This window comes from Triplophysa dalaica, chromosome 5 (assembly GCF_015846415.1).
Source record: "Triplophysa dalaica isolate WHDGS20190420 chromosome 5, ASM1584641v1, whole genome shotgun sequence".
Lineage (NCBI taxonomy): Eukaryota > Metazoa > Chordata > Actinopteri > Cypriniformes > Nemacheilidae > Triplophysa > Triplophysa dalaica.
Genome location: NC_079546.1, coordinates 7,659,585 through 7,676,441, shown reverse-complemented (window position 1 = coordinate 7,676,441; position 16,857 = coordinate 7,659,585). Strand labels below are relative to the sequence as shown.

At 39.4% G+C, this 16,857-nt stretch overlaps 2 protein-coding genes across 5 annotated transcripts in view; one reads left to right on the top strand and one right to left on the bottom strand.

The window, feature by feature from the left end:
- The window catches only part of strap (serine/threonine kinase receptor associated protein), a 39,350-nt gene that overhangs the window by 21,605 nt on the left and 888 nt on the right, over positions 1–16,857 (top strand). The window contains exons 1-9 of one of the 3 annotated variants that reach the window (XM_056747839.1): positions 9,296–9,425; positions 14,928–15,052; positions 15,225–15,360; positions 15,463–15,544; positions 15,654–15,726; positions 15,813–15,912; positions 16,051–16,188; positions 16,338–16,474; positions 16,624–16,773. In XM_056747839.1, coding sequence (XP_056603817.1) covers positions 9,376–9,425; positions 14,928–15,052; positions 15,225–15,360; positions 15,463–15,544; positions 15,654–15,726; positions 15,813–15,912; positions 16,051–16,188; positions 16,338–16,474; positions 16,624–16,773 — 991 coding nt within the window. In that variant the 5' untranslated portion in view covers positions 9,296–9,375. Of the gene's footprint in view, positions 1–9,295; positions 9,426–14,546; positions 14,760–14,927; positions 15,053–15,224; positions 15,361–15,462; positions 15,545–15,653; positions 15,727–15,812; positions 15,913–16,050; positions 16,189–16,337; positions 16,475–16,623; positions 16,774–16,857 lie in introns of those variants that run through there. The other 2 variants (XM_056747840.1, XM_056747841.1) reach the window with 2 other exon arrangements.
- Positions 1,632–13,397, bottom strand: etnk1 (ethanolamine kinase 1). Of its 2 annotated transcripts, XM_056747837.1 has the most exons (9): positions 13,124–13,397; positions 10,187–10,446; positions 9,271–9,411; positions 8,888–8,905; positions 7,731–7,873; positions 5,054–5,137; positions 4,774–4,934; positions 3,721–3,794; positions 1,632–3,630 (listed from the first exon to the last, which is right to left on the bottom strand). In XM_056747837.1, the coding sequence occupies exons 1-9, from the start codon at positions 13,268–13,270 to the stop codon at positions 3,558–3,560; spliced, it is 1,101 nt and encodes a 366-aa protein (XP_056603815.1). In that variant the 5' UTR covers positions 13,271–13,397; the 3' UTR covers positions 1,632–3,557. The 2 variants fall into 2 exon arrangements, with proteins under 2 accessions (XP_056603815.1, XP_056603816.1); XM_056747838.1 differs by lacking the exon at positions 8,888–8,905 and having other exon boundaries at positions 13,124–13,394.

Below are 16,857 nucleotides of genomic sequence, written 5' to 3'. Positions count from 1 at the left end.
TATTATGTTACCCTGGACAACAAAACCAGTCTTATGGGTCAATATTTCGAAATTTAGATGTGTACATAACCTGAAAGCCGAAAAAACAAGATTTATATTGATGTATGAGTTGTTAGAATTGGACAATATCTGTTTGAGATACAACCATTTCAAAATCACGAATATGAGAGCGCGAAATATTGAGAAAATCGCCTCTGGAGTTGTAAATCAGGAGCACTGTGGCAGGCGATCCACTCACAAAAATAAAGTTTTTATATATTTAAGGTGAGAAATTTACAAAATATCTTCATGGAACATGATCTTTACTTAATATCCCAATAATTTTTGGCATAAAAGAAAAATCGATAATTTTGACCCACACAATGTATTTTTGTCTTTTACTAAAAATGTTCCCGTGCTACTTAAGACTGGTTTTGTGATCCATATATAGATGGTTTCTATTTATAATGTGTTTTATATTTGCTAATGCAGATGTCCAGCCAAAGCATCTTATTTATACCCACCAAAATATCGAATCAGCATAGCAGCATCTTGATATCATCTTATGTGTAGAAACATACATTGGCGCTGACAAGAGCGTCCATTAAACAATGATAAACTAATGAGGTTACTATGAAGTAAAACTAGATCGAGCAAGCTGCGTACAATTACCCCAAATATAAATATCCCCCCATGTTTAAAGAGCCATTCATCAGATAAAAATAGACCGAAGAAGTCTTATGTGATTAATGAGGTGAGACTTGTGCTAATTACTGTTTCATCCGCTTGTAATTAGGTTGGCACGTCTAATCAAGATGAATGAACGCCTGACCCGCCGCACATTGTTTGTGCCTTTAACATCTTTATTCCTCAAAACGTATTATCGTGACCTTGTCTCTATGGGACACGTTGCCATAACTGTATGGCTTTATTATACCCTCCCGCAGAGCCTTAAAGGAAACGCTAAGAATAAGTGCTTCGTCTCGTAGATCCTTTTAAGCTTTTCCAGTCATTTGGTCCATGTCTACCACCTGTTGTGAAAAAAGCAAATGGGCTTTTTGTAAAGATGCATCCTATGCTGTATTGCAGAATGTAGGCCTGTATGTGTAGGAAACTTTTTTAGGTTTATTATGTTATTCGTAGTAAATGTGGATGAGGCAAATGTAGGAGTCAAATTGTACCACTTGGCATGTTTTGTTTATTACACGCACTTGTAATTCACTTCAGACAAGTGTTTGTAATATGACCTTTGTAAAATGGAAATAAGTTGAGGCGTGAATATCAGATATTGAATTTGGTAATTAATGTGGAGCTCTCAGCGGAAGCCGCTGCAGGGACTGAAACTAATTCAATTACAACATGAACCGAGCGCTGTTATAATTATTTCTTTCCCAAACACTTTGTAGCGTAAAAAACAGGCACGATTTCGTTCATCCCTGCTGTTAACCAATTTTTGAACAAAGTGTTGGCACAATCCATTATTCAAAACTCAATTTGCCATTAAAATAGACATCGGTGTGGTGCAAAACAAACACAACAGAACAGGTTTCTCTCTGCAACCTCACAGTTTTAATCACATTAAGAGCTCCTTATGTTCGTACTGTTTAAAAATGATCTGAAATATTATATACACTAAAAGACTAGGCAAGAAATACAGGCAAAATATGTATAATTTTATTTCTATTCAAATAATTTGATACAGAATCTAAGATGCAACACTTCAGGATTTCATCCCCAGATTTAATCTACCTAACAGTTTAGAAAAATGATAATCATAGTTTAGTTATTCACAATGGACATAGTTTTAGCAAAGTTTCTTTCTTTTACAGTTTGTTTACAGCTGTGCATAAACACCTATACCCAAACCGACAGAAGACGCTTGCATGAGGCAGTTCTGTACAAGGTTAACTCAAATGTGCACCCGAAGCACTTGATTGGCTGAAAGTTTGGAACTACCCGTCACTTTCTGTTGTATAGAGTGCAAAGACATCTGTTATCTCAGTAACAGCTAACTGCAAAAAGTGATACGCAAATTCTTTTCTGGGCATATTACATTTATATTACCGAGAGTAAAATAACAACGTAGCATCCGGTGTGGTCCATGACAGTTCAAAAACGTAATCGAGGTGTTAGACTGACAGTCTTACAAAAGAACTGGCATAGAAAAAGAAGCGTACTTCAAAATACAATAAAACGCCAGAATTTCACAGTTTCTAATATGTACAGTGTTATATGTGGTTGCGTGTAGGAAAAGTGACACTGGAAAATGAGGTAAGTGAGGCCAGCCAGGGGGCGCCAAAGCCATAAAAACACCTTAATTTATGCTTTAAATAAGTACTGATGAACGATATTAATGAGCTACATGTAATCACTGCAGAATGAATGAAGTGTTTTAGTACAGCGACTCATAATATGCATAACGGGGAAAATAAAGTGTTAAATAAAGCTTACATCATTTATTTGCTTTAAGTACTAACTTGTAGAGGCCGATCTGAAATACAAGCGAGGACTGATTTTGTTCTCAAGTTTGTGCAAAGAGGGCTTAGCTATGCTGTTGTGGCGCAAGTCGAGTAAAAGCGACAGCTAAGTGCGTCTAGTAGCCGATACAGTCATTAAGGCCTTTCCGTAATACATCCGATAAAAACACACTCGCAGCTGCTCACTATCGCTTAATATAAATAAGTATAAAAACCTTGTTTTAAACAGTAAATATCACGTGCTACTTTTTAATATGTTGAAAAATACACTGTGCAACATGTACAAGCCAGAAATATCAGCACTTTGGTGTGGCCATCAGAACTTTCATCAACTACTTTCTCCAAGCACCACGCTGAGGAAACTGATGAGAAACTATAAATTCACAGTGACGGGATGAGGGGAAAATCTTCATTCAGAAACAGAGACAAAGCTACTATTGGTCCCCGTTTTCCACATCTCACCAAAAGGACCCACGTAGAAACAGACAGGGCTGAAGCTCGGCGTTCAGACGACCGCACGGCATCAGCGACCTTTCCGTATAGTAAACCCACCTTTGCTATACAGTACTCAGACTTCCCCCTTAAAGGTTGTGTAAACAAGAAGGAATTACCTTTTAATAGGTTGCTAAAACAACCCCAGAGGACCTTATTGTCAAAAAAATAGTATTTTTTTTCTTGTCGAAGGTTCAGGGGAAATAATATCGGGGGGGGGTTACTTGAAATTCTCCAGGGCTTTTCACATACATGGATATTTAATGGTTCCAAAGTGAGCCAAGGTTATTGTGCGTGGTAGCAAATGTCAACCGTTTGCTGGTTCGCAATATTACTCGACTGAAAGTGCGTTACAACTAGGGCACGGGATGACCCTCTCTCAACCAGCAGATAGATGCTGAGAGGGATTAAGTTCTTGGTTTTCTACCCCACTAAACTGACTTGATGAGGTGTTGAGTTCAGAGATGAGTTCAGGAGCTTATCTAAAAGTATTCAGACAAGTGCGTGCAGTTTCCAGTCTACAAAAACTTGAAGAGCTTTCCAGTTAGTACTTCTGTCCACCAGGGGGAGCTCTTCGCTAGAGGGTAACGCGAGCCGCAACCTGAGAGATTATTCTGGAAGGTGCAGCGATGTGACTTCTGGCTTCATCTTGAAGTACTGGCTGAAACGAAGGACTGCGTATCTGCAAAAACAAATGTCACGTGAAGTGTGAGTTTGCTGTGTTTTAAATGTCACTGTGTGTGAAAAGCAATGTTGAAGAGTTCAATCTCACCCCAGGAAGTCAAAGTCGATGGTTGAGTATTGCGCTTGGATTAAAGCCCACAGTCCCCAGAAGAAATGTGATGCCTGAATAGAACAAGAACACAAGTCTATAAAGTAAGAACCATTTTGTTATTTTGTCTGTATTTATGAATGTATGCGTTTTCTTCGTCATGGAAAAAATAATAATATACGTTGTTATTTTACGGAAATAAAATCAACATGTTTACTCTGCGCCACTTCAGTTTTCACCCAGATATTAAAGTTACCACAACAGATTGTACGTCAATGTTGCTTAGAAACATTTGACCTACGCCTTCTAAGAAAACACTGTTTCCTTTAGTGGACCCATTTAAAAGGGGAAAAAATGCTGCGTGCAAGTTGTTTGTGTTGATTTTGGATCACTGACAGTAAGGTAAAAGCTAATAAAATGTATTCCATAAAAGCCCCTGTGATGAGACTAAATCAATCTTTCCATCATGTGAGTGCAGACCACGGGTTTCCTGGTCTATAATAAAGGCACAATCATTAGAGAACTGCACCGGAAAAAAATTGGGTCTCTGCAAGAGTCAAATGATCCCGAACAGCCAGGATCTCACAGCCAACTCAGACCGTCCTTTGTAAACACTATCAGTCCTCTTAGTCTATGCATGTAAAGACTCTTAGGAAAAAAGATGCAAATGCAAAATAAAGGCAACTACATTTGTTTATTATGATTAACACTGTGGCCTTCCTTGTAAGGCCATATTAAAGGAAAACTTCATCCCCAAATGAAAATTGTGGGGGGTTTTACACACCCACATGACGTTGTTTTAAGACCTCCCGGCCTCTTCAGAGCACAAATAAAGATATTTAGGTGACGTCTGAGAGATTTCCTCATAGACATCATGGTTATAGTTGTTGTCAAGGACATTGTTAAATTGGTCCATCTGCTCATAGTGGCTCAATTTGATTTTTCCAAGGTCTTAAAACATGTTAAACGTCACATGGGTGTGTACAAAATAACACAAAGTTTCCTTCAAACGTTTTTTTTCATGTTCCGAAATGCTTCGCTGTTTCTACTCACCAATGCGAATCGGTTGACTTGCACATAGAGCACCTCGACTTCAGTATCTGACACATCTGTGCCCAATGATTTGTATTCTTTGTATGCCTCCAGATAGGCCCTAAGCCACTGCAGCTGGAGTTCTCGACCAGGATACTGGCTGTAGTCCACCTCATTCAGACCTGTGAATCACGCCCAAAAGACTTACACAATCACTTACAGTCACAGACCATGTTGTAAAACGGGTTTCTCAACTCTGTGTGATGGCCTCATCTAATAATAGACGGTCATATTCCATTACCTGCAAATTCATTGAAGTGATTCCCAATGTCAAAGGCTTGGTAATTGTAACCAGCGTATTCGTAGTCAATGAATTTGACATTTCCTGCGGGAGGGCAAACAAACAAGATTTAGTTGATAAAAGCGCACGGGCACTGTCCTCTAAACCCTTTTCCTTTTTTACTGTAACATTCTATGCCTGTATTAGCAAACCAACACTACATGGGGTTTAGCTGCAATTTAAATGACTGATTAAATGACATCTGAGTAAAGGAGTAAGGATTCGCATTCTGGTGATAGACATGAAAGAATACACAAATGACAGAAATAAACAGATGACATGCGCTCAGAGCATGCAAGATAAACGGCATGTTATATTTATAAGTGCGTGCTGAAAGGAAACGTGAAAAACTTGCAATAACATCTGTAGTTACGGTTTAAAGTTGAAGTGTGTATTTTGTATTTCTCTTATTCTTTCTAAACTACACAAGTTAGGGTTAACTACATTAAGACGTTTTTTTCCTTGAATGCTTAAGCACTGTGGCGTTATCAAATCTTTGCTCGAACAACATTGGCACCAATGATTCAAGTTCAAGGCCAACCAATGAAAGATCGAGAGGGGGAGACCAGTCTAAAAAGAAGACCTGTTTTCCAATTCACGCATATTTTCTAAGTAGGAAATTGTGGGCGCGAGTTGTCATTGCAAGTTTCACACGTTTTCTGGGAAATATCTTGTTTGTCTGGTGAAAGAAAGAATCAAACACAAACAGCTTTGTTATCTAAAGGAGAAAACACAAAGAGACTGGTAAAAATAGAAGAAGAATTCACATTGGAGTCAAGCGTACGACTTGAAGTGCAACAACGAAAGACGAATCAGATGATCGTAGGCCACAGGGTTGGAAAAGACAAGAGGTAAAGAAGAGAAAATGGGCAACGTTGCCATCTAGAGGCACGTAGAGTCTGTCTAGCAAGCAATGACGTATTTGTTGGACAGTGATTGTGATGTTTACAGTACAGTGCTGACTTCAGAATTCAAAGCCTTACTCCTCTGATGCAATCTAGATGTGTAGTGCAATGTTCTTTTAATGTATTTTTAAAGGGGTCATGTCATGCTTTCCTTTTACCTCTAAGGTCCACTAGCTCAAATGGTAGAGCATTGCATTTGCAGTGCAGTAGTCGCTTTGGATTAAAGCGTTTAACTGCAGACGCAAATGAATAATACATTTCTGGGCCAAACATTTATTTCCAGTATTTCTATTGCTAAAAATGTGTATTAAAAATCATTTGTGTGTTTAAAAAGTGACTGTATTTTTTTATAGTACATCAGGCTCCTCAAATAAAAATGTTATTTTCCTCATGACATGACTCCTTTAAAAGAAAATCCCGCCCTGTTTTTTTTCCATTTGTGTGCTATTATTACTGTGCCTTGCATTCCAATTGCTCTAAAGCTTACGGTGTGTAGGGAAAGTTTGATTGACATTGGACAGAAGTGTTGGTCTACAGAAAGAGACACGTGAGGTTGTTACCAGACCCGGTGGCATCCTAGCGGGACACACTGAACATCTCCAGTCAGTGGCTATAGCCCTGTGCAGCAGATGAAGAGATTTGGCAAACTCACATCTGTCACAGAACACACACAGCTTCACTGCAGAGAGGCCAATGGGCACCTCCCCTTTAAGAACAAACACGGCTCATCTCATAAACGCACACCCCCGCCACACACCATCCCCATTGGTTGATGAGCCAGCCAATGAGGCCACGAGTTACAGCCTCTATGTAAATGCCATGTTGGCTACCTGTGCACTTTGAGCCTGTGAGACTTAAACATATTTGACTCCCTGAGTGACTACGAATAGAAACAAAAACAAAAACAAGTACAGTCTTGGAAAGCTATTACGAAACGCTCTTTGCGCGTTCACTGTAGCACTTTATGAAGGGGGAAGAAATACTAAAAAGGACCTTTGGCACTTAACTGTGAAAACTTTCGCAGTCTGTTTTTCAAAAGCTGAAAAGAGGAAGTGGCTTGGCACTTTTCTCTACAAATGTAGCCTCCTTCCTCTCTGAAAGTTATGGTTTGTGAAGTTCAAATACAAACACGTGCCCAAGGTCGTAGCTGCTTCCAAACCCCGTTCCTGAACCGGATTTCCATGACTTAACGTCTGTTATTGTGAATTATTTACAGGTTCAAGAACAGTTTAAAGGGGCAACAGGTACCTTTATGGAAGTAAGTAAAAAGCATGTGACTATAATTAACACTTTAAATGCGTCTGTCTCAAAAAAAGAGGCAAGAGACAGGAAGTATATGTTTTCCTGTGACTACTGCGGCCATTTTCTCACTTGCTCACTATCTTCCAAGTCACACTCGCATTCATTCCCCAGAGCATGTCGCCTCCGCCAGCGCAGGGCGGTCGTCAGTCTCTACATTATGAAAACAGCATCACAGCAACATTCCCCAAAGCAACACAAACACACATTTGCTTTTGATTAAAAAAAAAAAAAAACACATTTTGTGGAAACCAGTGGATTCACCTGGTCCATTAGAGAAATTGATGGATGAGAATGTCATTTTAAGATCTTTCAGGGGAGGCCATCCATACTAAATTTAGGTGAAAACACTGAATTCAAGCCTACCTGAGGCAGGGGGGTTGGGGAAACAAACGCTGTGGATGAAGGAAGCCGGTGGGGTATGTAGGACTCACCTTCCTGTTGGTTGCAGATGATGTTCTTACAGAGCAGATCGTTGTGACAGAGAACAACTGGGGAACCCAGTTTAGAGAGGCTCTTCTGAAGCCAGATCATCTCCTCTCTGAGGCATGTTGTGCTGGGGACCTCGCTGTACAGCCTGCCAACAGGTCATTTTAAGAAAGATATTCAAAAAACTATACAATGTCTGGACCGTTTTGTGTTGAAAAATGAGAATTTATGAACATTCTCAACACGCCTTTTTTTGTCATTTCAACTTTGAATATGGTATAATATAGCCTATGCAAAAATGAAATGTTTGTATTATTAAATAATAAATAAGAAAGTCACATTTTTTTATTTAAATTCAATGACAATCATTAACATTTATGCATTTGGCAGACGCTTTTATCCAAAGCGACTTACATTGCATGATACTATACATTTGTATGTGGGTATGTGCAATCCCTGGGATCGAACCCACGACCTTGGCGTTGCTAGCGCCACGTTCTAACCACTGAGCTGCAAGAAAGCTTTTTATTTAACATATCCTAGAGGTCAACGGTCTGTAAAGATTACACTTTTAATGAAAAATAGCATTCTCGACTTAATCTGATATATGTATTTTTCATAGGGCTTGAAACATTTGTACTTAAAAAATACAACATTTACATGAACTCAGATTAAAAAAGGTTAATTGGTGAAAAAAGTCTCTCCCTTCCATGTCTATTCAACCACCCACACATACATACAGTTTTTTTAAAAACGTGCACATATTTGTAAATGTGTGCGTTCTGTGTGATATACAACACACAAATTGCATGCTGTGTTCGCACATGCCCTCATTATTGGGAAAAATTGTAAGTTACGAACGTAAATGCACTAGCAACACTAGCCCCGAAACGGCACTGAATTCAAGTTAGTAGCAACAGTTCAAGATGAATTAGAAGTATAGTTGTGAGTATATTAATACTAATGTAACCACAGAAACACTGGACGGGTGTGTTATTTGGTGCTTGTTGTGAAAGCTCTAATTGCTGTTACTAGAAACCATCACACTTTTCATTAAAATAATTAGTTGTGCTTTCTAGTCCAGTCTGGCCATAGCACAGCAACATACTATAGTCCGCTCAGAACATCGCGGCGATCTCAGATAATGTAAAAATCTACTTGCCTCAAGCATATTTCCCACCTGCGAAATGAACCAAACGACATTCATATACATTGCTGCTTATCCTGTTTAGATTAACAGCTAAACGTGTGCTTGCCCTGAACTGGTGCAAATACGTGTCTCTGTGCATGTACCAGAAACCATGACATGATGAGTCATGTAACATTGGGTGGGTTTTCGATTGACAATGAGGGCAGGACATGTTTATGTCGAAACAAGTTAAGATATATTCTTTGGCATCGAGATGTGAAAGTGTCGTGATTGCTTTAATTCTGCCAAATTGTTATATCTAAGTGCATGTTACTGTGTACAACTCTCTACTTGTACTGTTTTGCTGAAGAAACACCTTGTTTGAAAAAAAGGTTGGTTTACAGTTCTCTCCTCACCTCTGGTCCTTTTCAGGGTCATTAAAGTGGGAAGGAACAAGAGAAAAGAACTTGCTCATCTTCATCCAGAGGTCTGATTGGGGCACCCAACCGTTATGGGCATGTATGGCATGGTACTTCGCCATCTGCCTTGCAATGTGCCTGTTAAAAGAAACGTATGTATTATAATTTCCAGTATGATAAATCCTCAGGTGATAATGAAGCTTAAAGGGACAGCTCACCAAAAGATGAAATTTCAGTCCTGATGATTTATATATGCAAATAAAAGAAACCTTAAGCCTTTTAACTTCAAAAAGGATGCAAAGGCTCCATAGAGATTGTTTTAAAGTTGTTTTAAAGTTTTATGAAGCTTACAAGCTTTGTGTGAGGAACGGACCAAATTGTAGACCTGATCGGTTTTATTTATAAATAAATCTTTCAGATTAAACAATTCATTGAAAATGAACAAGGGTTAAAATTTGAAAGCTCCAAACCCCTTGTGCGTTTTACTAAAGCAGAAACATAATACGGGTTTTAAACAACATAAGGGTGAATAAATGATGCCTTTGAATGCTGTTCCTTTAAATGAAACTGTCTAAAATAGCTTATCGGCAACTATTTCTGCTATCACCCTTCTAACACAGTAGCCTTGTTCTTTCACAGCTGTCTGAGAACCCACATGTGTTGGCAGGAGGCCTGGGTCAATGTGTGAGCAAGACCATAATGCGTCATTGCTCGTCTTAAAGGATTACAGGGTGAAGGTTGAAGTTACAAGCGTCTGGCTAGTTTGAGGTCAACGCCAGTGTCTCTATCTCCGTCATACTTGCTCTTAATCAATTACCGCTGTATTATGAATGACAACAGTGTTCTGGCATCAATCCGGCGATAAAAGAGCAATGAAATGATAGTTTGAGTGCTCCTAATATCTCTTTCCTACCTGAAGAATGCAGGGCTACGGATATGTTCAGGTTCCAGTACCACGCCCTGGAGAAACTCATAACACAGGCCGTTGTTGAAGGTACAGTAGAGGCGTGGTGCACATCGATGCGCCTGGAGAACACGGAAGCTCTTCACCTCGTTCTCACGGTCCACAAACAGCTCCGTCTTATGCCCGTAGACGCGTACCAGGACCACTTCCTTCATGGAGCTGCCGACATAACAGCCGATCAGCTTGTTCGTAATGCCGTCTGTGAAAAACTGTGAAAGAGGAAGAAATGAAGCGATAGGAGATATCGACTCGTGCAGATGGTTTGAGGTTGACCTCCACAGATACAACAGACAAACCTTCCCTCACATGCTCTTTATCAGTACCGAGATCAAATATTATTTTCATTTAATAAAATTACATTTGCGAAAAATATGAAAGACAGCAAATATTTCTAAACGTATTGTAATTTCGAAATATATGCCCTTACAACAAGAATATTTGTTCGCTGTCGCATAACAAAACACTAAACCGCACCTAAATGTGGTTCACAAATGTAGGCGTATGACTCAGGTGTCACGAGTTGATTTCAAACTGATGACAACAACAACAAAAAATGATACATTATCTGGTGGAGCTGAACATATTTGCATTGTCTGACTAATGTAAATGAGGCGTGTTTGGGAAGCTTGGCATTCCAGGGCACAATCATCTGCATTGGGATTCAATGACAGAGGACGTCAGAAATTTGATTTCCGCCTGCATCAGTGGGGACGGGCATGTGCGGAGCACCCCGTATTGTTTTCAAGTTCATGAAAACATCCCAGTTGGTATCTTATTTCATTCCCACATTCAAGCAGGTTACACCCCTACCAATTTTGTTTATACAAGGAAATAACTCTTCCACACCTCGGGCTGAACAGCGTTGAGTTTACATGAATTTTGTTACAGATTGCTTTTCATCTTTCTTTTCTTTTTTACATGCGTTTTTTTGCTACAATGGGGAAGTTAGTTTATATGTATTTTTTGCTTATTGTATTATTATAAATGAAAATGATGATATTAAAATAACTACAATGTGATCCCTTATCCTGGGATTACGATAGGAATGACTATAGCAAAATCATTGTATAACCTATAACAGCACCAGTGTCTGAATAGAAATGATCATTCTGATATGCCATTTAAGGAAGTTCATTAATCCGTTAAAAATAATGAAGCACCTGAAAACTTGATCGAACATTTGTCCACAGGCACAGAGCAAAAGAAAAGTCTTGGATCGCCTTGGTAGCTAGCACCAAGGCAACAGAAACCTGAACCATTACATTGCAGCTTGTCAAAGTCATCAATACATGCAGGCATGAAATGGTTTGCCTATGAAAGGCAAGTTCAAGGACTAACATAATTTCCAGTTTATGAAGTATACGTAGGACTGCAAGTTTGTTTGTTCTTGGAATAGGCAGGACGGACAGTTCTGCGAAACGGGTTGTCGGACCGCTTAAGGTGTTTTTGCCTTCACAAGTTTGTGAAAGGTATCCTCCCACTGTGATCTTGATTCCAGCCTTCTCAGGTTAATAAATTATGTCTGTAGTGTCACAGTGACACCACTGCAGTTATTCCACTGGAATGGAATGCCACTTAAAAACTAATTATGTCACTATTAACATAAACTCAGTTTAGAAACAAGGCATAACTGCGTGAGTTAAACTGAATGTGTCGCTTTAAAGACTTTAAAACTATTTATTGACGTTCGATCCGTGTTTGTACATCATCTATATAAAGTGTCAATGTAGGTGTTTTTCATTTTTATATTTCATGTCAGTTTCTATGGCTACGTTCATAGGGAGAAACCGGTTTTGTTATTCATAAACGAAACTAAATAAGGTGTCCGGGTCATGTTTTCTAAAAACCTTTGGATCTAATTAAAAGCCTTTGGAGGCTAATTAATAATTAAAATAATTCATAACAGAATAAGACAAGTTCCTCATGGGGTGGAAGTTTTACAGATCTTTAGAAATTGTATTAATGAGTCATATATATGAGGCTCCTTAATAGTCTACAATTTCCTCTAAGGTAAGCTGTTATTATGACAGAATAGACAAAAGAATTAAACCAGGTCACAAACTTTATATATACAAACTAAATATTGCACAAATGTTAAACCATTAATAAACATATTATTAAGCATTAACTGTATCACATAAACCAATTACTAATTCGTAATAACACATACAAAAACCGTGTTTAAAATACCGTATTACACATATTATTACGCATTATCTGTATCACGTAAACCAATTACTAATTCGTAATTGCACAAACATAAACCATGTTTAAAATAGTGTATAACACATATTATTACGCATTGACTGTATCACATTTAAACAAATTCGTAATTACACATACATAAACCATGTTTAAAAAAGCGCATTACACATTACCATTACTTCATTACAATTGTTAATTTGTAATTACACAAATATAGCCATTGTTTAAAATAGAGTCATCAAAAACGCGCACACATACGTATTTCACCAAACTAGTGGACAGTGGCATATAGGCCTACTGTATATGCTACAAAATATCAAACATCAGATATCCTCCGCCCACCCATTTCCCGTTACAATTTTTGTTACTTTTACGCTTTCATCTTACACTAACAGTTGTGAACGCGTCTTAATTGTGCTTTTAAAAAGCACCGTGTTGCATGAATGACAAAAGCACGTTTTCCATAAATAAGAGCTTTGACAGCTCGCATTTGCTGCTGGTGTCTCTGCCGTGCGCCATGGTGCAGATGGGTCCATCTGGTGACGCAGCTCAGGATTTGAAGACTCGGCTTGGCATTTTACGTTTTATTACGCATGTTAACGTGCTTCTGTCACCACATGTCGGCTTTTGACGAACTCGGAGCGGTCAAATTGTAAGCAACGGGTAAAGAGTGAGAATTACCTTCATTTTGACCTCCGAAGGTTTCCATTGGGGTCTGAGCGTCTTAATCAATTTCAACGCTCCGGCTCTGAAATCGTGCTCGTCCACCGTCACGTCTAATTTGGGAACAAGCGGCGCGCTTTCGGGAACGTGGATGTAGTTGGCCATTGCTGCTAACGATTGCTTTAAATGTTGTAAGGATTTGCAAGGTCTGTGCGACGGCGTGTAAGATTCAATGAATGCGACGAAGTAAAGCAGGGTGCGGATTTGAGCTCAGGTTCTGCGCGGTTACGCCTCCTGTGATCATGTTCGCGAATGTGTCGTTTTTTAACCGACTCGTTTTGAATGATTCAGTCGAGCCGACTCGGGACGTTTTTGTAAATGACTCGATTTTGTGAAGTTCGCTTGGAAAGAAAATTGTGCAATTGTGCAATCGTGTACACCGCTCACTAAACACATCAATCAAAAATACAATGGAAGCAATATTTAACTAAATGTGTTTTGCACGTTTGCACGTGCGCGATGACTTCGTGAACCGGTTGAATGAATCAAAGAGTCCGAACGAATCAGATCCACGAATTGAATTAGATTTTCTCAGCGTTCGTAGTTAATCCCACCCCTTCATGTTAAATGTCCAGCGCAGTGCATGCTGGTACTGCATGACTCACACGTCGTTTGCATTTGCACTTCGTCACTATGGTAATACTCAGGTAAAGAGGAACCCGTGTTTGCTTTTCTGTCTTCAGGTCATCAACCACAAAATAAAAAACCGTGCTCACTAAAAAAAGCCATTTAATGGCCCTTTAAAGTGGAGGAGAAGGTCTGTGACAGCTTCAGTGGATAGTAACGAAAATCCATTTTTGAATAATAAAACATGTGTTTACATATATAACTGTTTTATTAATTGATGCGTATATTGTGCATGATACTTGCTACAACAATGAACAATTAAACGTTGTGTGAATTTTTTTGTATACATACATGTATTTCCCAGCATTTTCGGTCTTTCTAGAAATTTCTCTTTGGCTTACTCTGAGATATGTCCCATGGCACTGGCACTATCATGAGATCAGAAGGGATGACTAGGTTTGTCATCGCTGTTGTCACAATAATTGAGGTTGGGACACACTTCCATCTGGATATTTCTATGTAAAACACATCTAGCCGCATCCGGTCCAGGTGTATCTATCGTGACCTCTGAACAAGTGAACCAGAAGCGCAATTCTCATATGAACCTGTACAGGTTAAATTCATCTAAAGATGGCACGCAATGGTTTAAAAAGGCAATTTTTATAAAAAAAACAAGAAAATAGCAATAAAATACAATGTATCAGACAAATAGATGCTTTTAAAGCAACGAGCTCTTAAATTGTTCCCCACTGACGACTTAGCGCGTCACGTGACCCGCTACTGGCAAATCACGCGGCGTCGCTTGCCGGAAGTGATGCACGCTCTTCACACGAGCGCTTCCATGATGTTCCTGCATCGTTAGCGAGGGCTCGAGTTTAGCTCACACACACACACACGAGTTGCACTTTGTGTAGCTGGTGGCACAGCACTGTAGCTGGGAGTGTAGCTCTGAGCTCCACCATCCTCCCCGACACTTTATTTGACCACGAAGCGCTGTTGTGTGTCGTTGTTGTGTTGCCTTTGCAAGGTAATGATTGTTTTCCTGGCTAGCCAAGTTGGTGTTAGCCAGCACATCTGTTCTGCTGAATGCGTGATGTATACGATCTTTATGAATGATTACTTTTGTGTATGTATGTACTAGTAGGAGCCACTGTGAATGGCTTGGTTTTTTTTTTTTACAAATACTTTTCTGTAGGTCTCCAGTGAGTATGGCTATGAGACAGACTCCTCTCACCTGTTCTGGTCACACCAGACCTGTTGTGGATCTGGCGTTCAGTGGAATAACCCCTTATGGATATTTCCTTATTAGTGCTTGTAAAGGTATGTCATTTATCTTTGTTTATGCCCATATTGACTGGAATATTTGCTAAACCGAGAATAAATGAAGGTGCCTAGTTGTCATTGTGAATTTAATTTGTGACAATTACATTTCAGGCAGAGCTTTTAATGTACATCTGTCTATTGTTTGTGTAAATTTTGTTGTCCTATGCAGATGGCAAACCTATGATGCGCCAGGGGGACACTGGGGACTGGATCGGGACATTCTTGGGTCACAAGGGTGCTGTTTGGGGTGCCACCTTAAATAACGAAGCTACAAAAGCAGCTACAGCTGCAGCAGATTTTACGGCGTAAGGACTAATAAAGTGAATTTTGGGTTTCCTTCAAAGCAAATGGATTTGAAGTTGCGCTTGTTAGTTTGTGCTTTGATATAAGTTTTTTTCCTCTGGCAGAAAGGTGTGGGATGCTGTCACTGGAGATGAGGTCCTCACCCTGGCACACAAGCACATTGTGAAATCTGTGAACTTCACACAGGTAACTTGTGTCCTAAACAATGTCACATGGATTTATTATCGCACATGAAAGGCTTGGAACGCTCCGTGTTAAATGAAGTATGCTTCATTAGAATTTGTTTAATCTACAGGACAGCAAATGTCTCCTGACTGGCGGGAATGATAAAATGCTGCGCATCTTTGACCTCAACAAACCTGAAGCAGGTATGCGGGGAAGACGTGCACTTCCTTGACACATCGAGATATCAAAATCCCAATTGGTAATAAAAAAAACACCTTTGGTATTTCAGACCCTCAGGAAATTGCAGGCCACACTTCTGCAATAAAGAAAGCTCTTTGGTGTAACAAAGACCAACAGATTATCTCAGCTGCTGAGGACAAAACTATCAGGTAAATGCCATTGAATTTTTTGGTGAACACTTTTTGACTATCAATTAAGCTATTGAGAGCTTTGTGGCTCCACCTTTTTGCATCATGCATAACAAGCAAATTGTGTTGGTTTGTATTTGTGTGCACTTTCATGTTTAGGCTGTGGGACAGGAACACAGCGGAGACAGTGAAGACACTGTCATTTGAGACATCGGTTAGCAGCATGGAGTACATTCCTGATGGCGAGGTTCTTGTCATCACTTACGGGAAAACTATTGCTTTCTACAAAGCCCACAGGTAGATAACTAAGACGTGTTTCAAAAACCAACCTCTAATCTGTCATATCTTACACGTATAACCTTGGGAACTATGTTGGAAGACAAACATGTTCTTGAAAATGTACTGAGACATGATAATTTCTCCAATCCAATGTCTGTTTTCTTCAGTTTGGATCTGATAAAGACTGTTGATGCCCCTGCTTCTATTCACTCGGCCTCCCTGCATCCTGAGAAAGACTACTTTGTTGCGGGAGGAGATGACTTCAAACTCTATAAATATGATTACAGTACCAAGGAGGAAATTGGTTAGAATATATTTTCTTGTTTGAATCTAAAAGGTTTTGATTAATAACAATAAGTGAATAAATAAAAAAACAATTGGAGTGACTGTGCAAATGCGGTAATACAGTTTATGATCATGTGAAGCAATGAAGCTTTTGTGTCTCCCATTCAGAGTCATATAAGGGACACTTTGGACCTGTGCACTGCGTGCGTTTTAGCCCTGATGGGGAGCTTTATGCCAGTGGATCAGAGGATGGAACTCTGCGGCTGTGGCAGACCGCTGTAGGAAAAACCTATGGCTTGTGGAAATGTGTCCTGCCTGGTGAGTTTATTTACTATGGCCTTCTTGCTGTAATGTTGGCCAGGTTTCTTGGTTTACTCGAAACAAAATAAATCTGTATTCTAA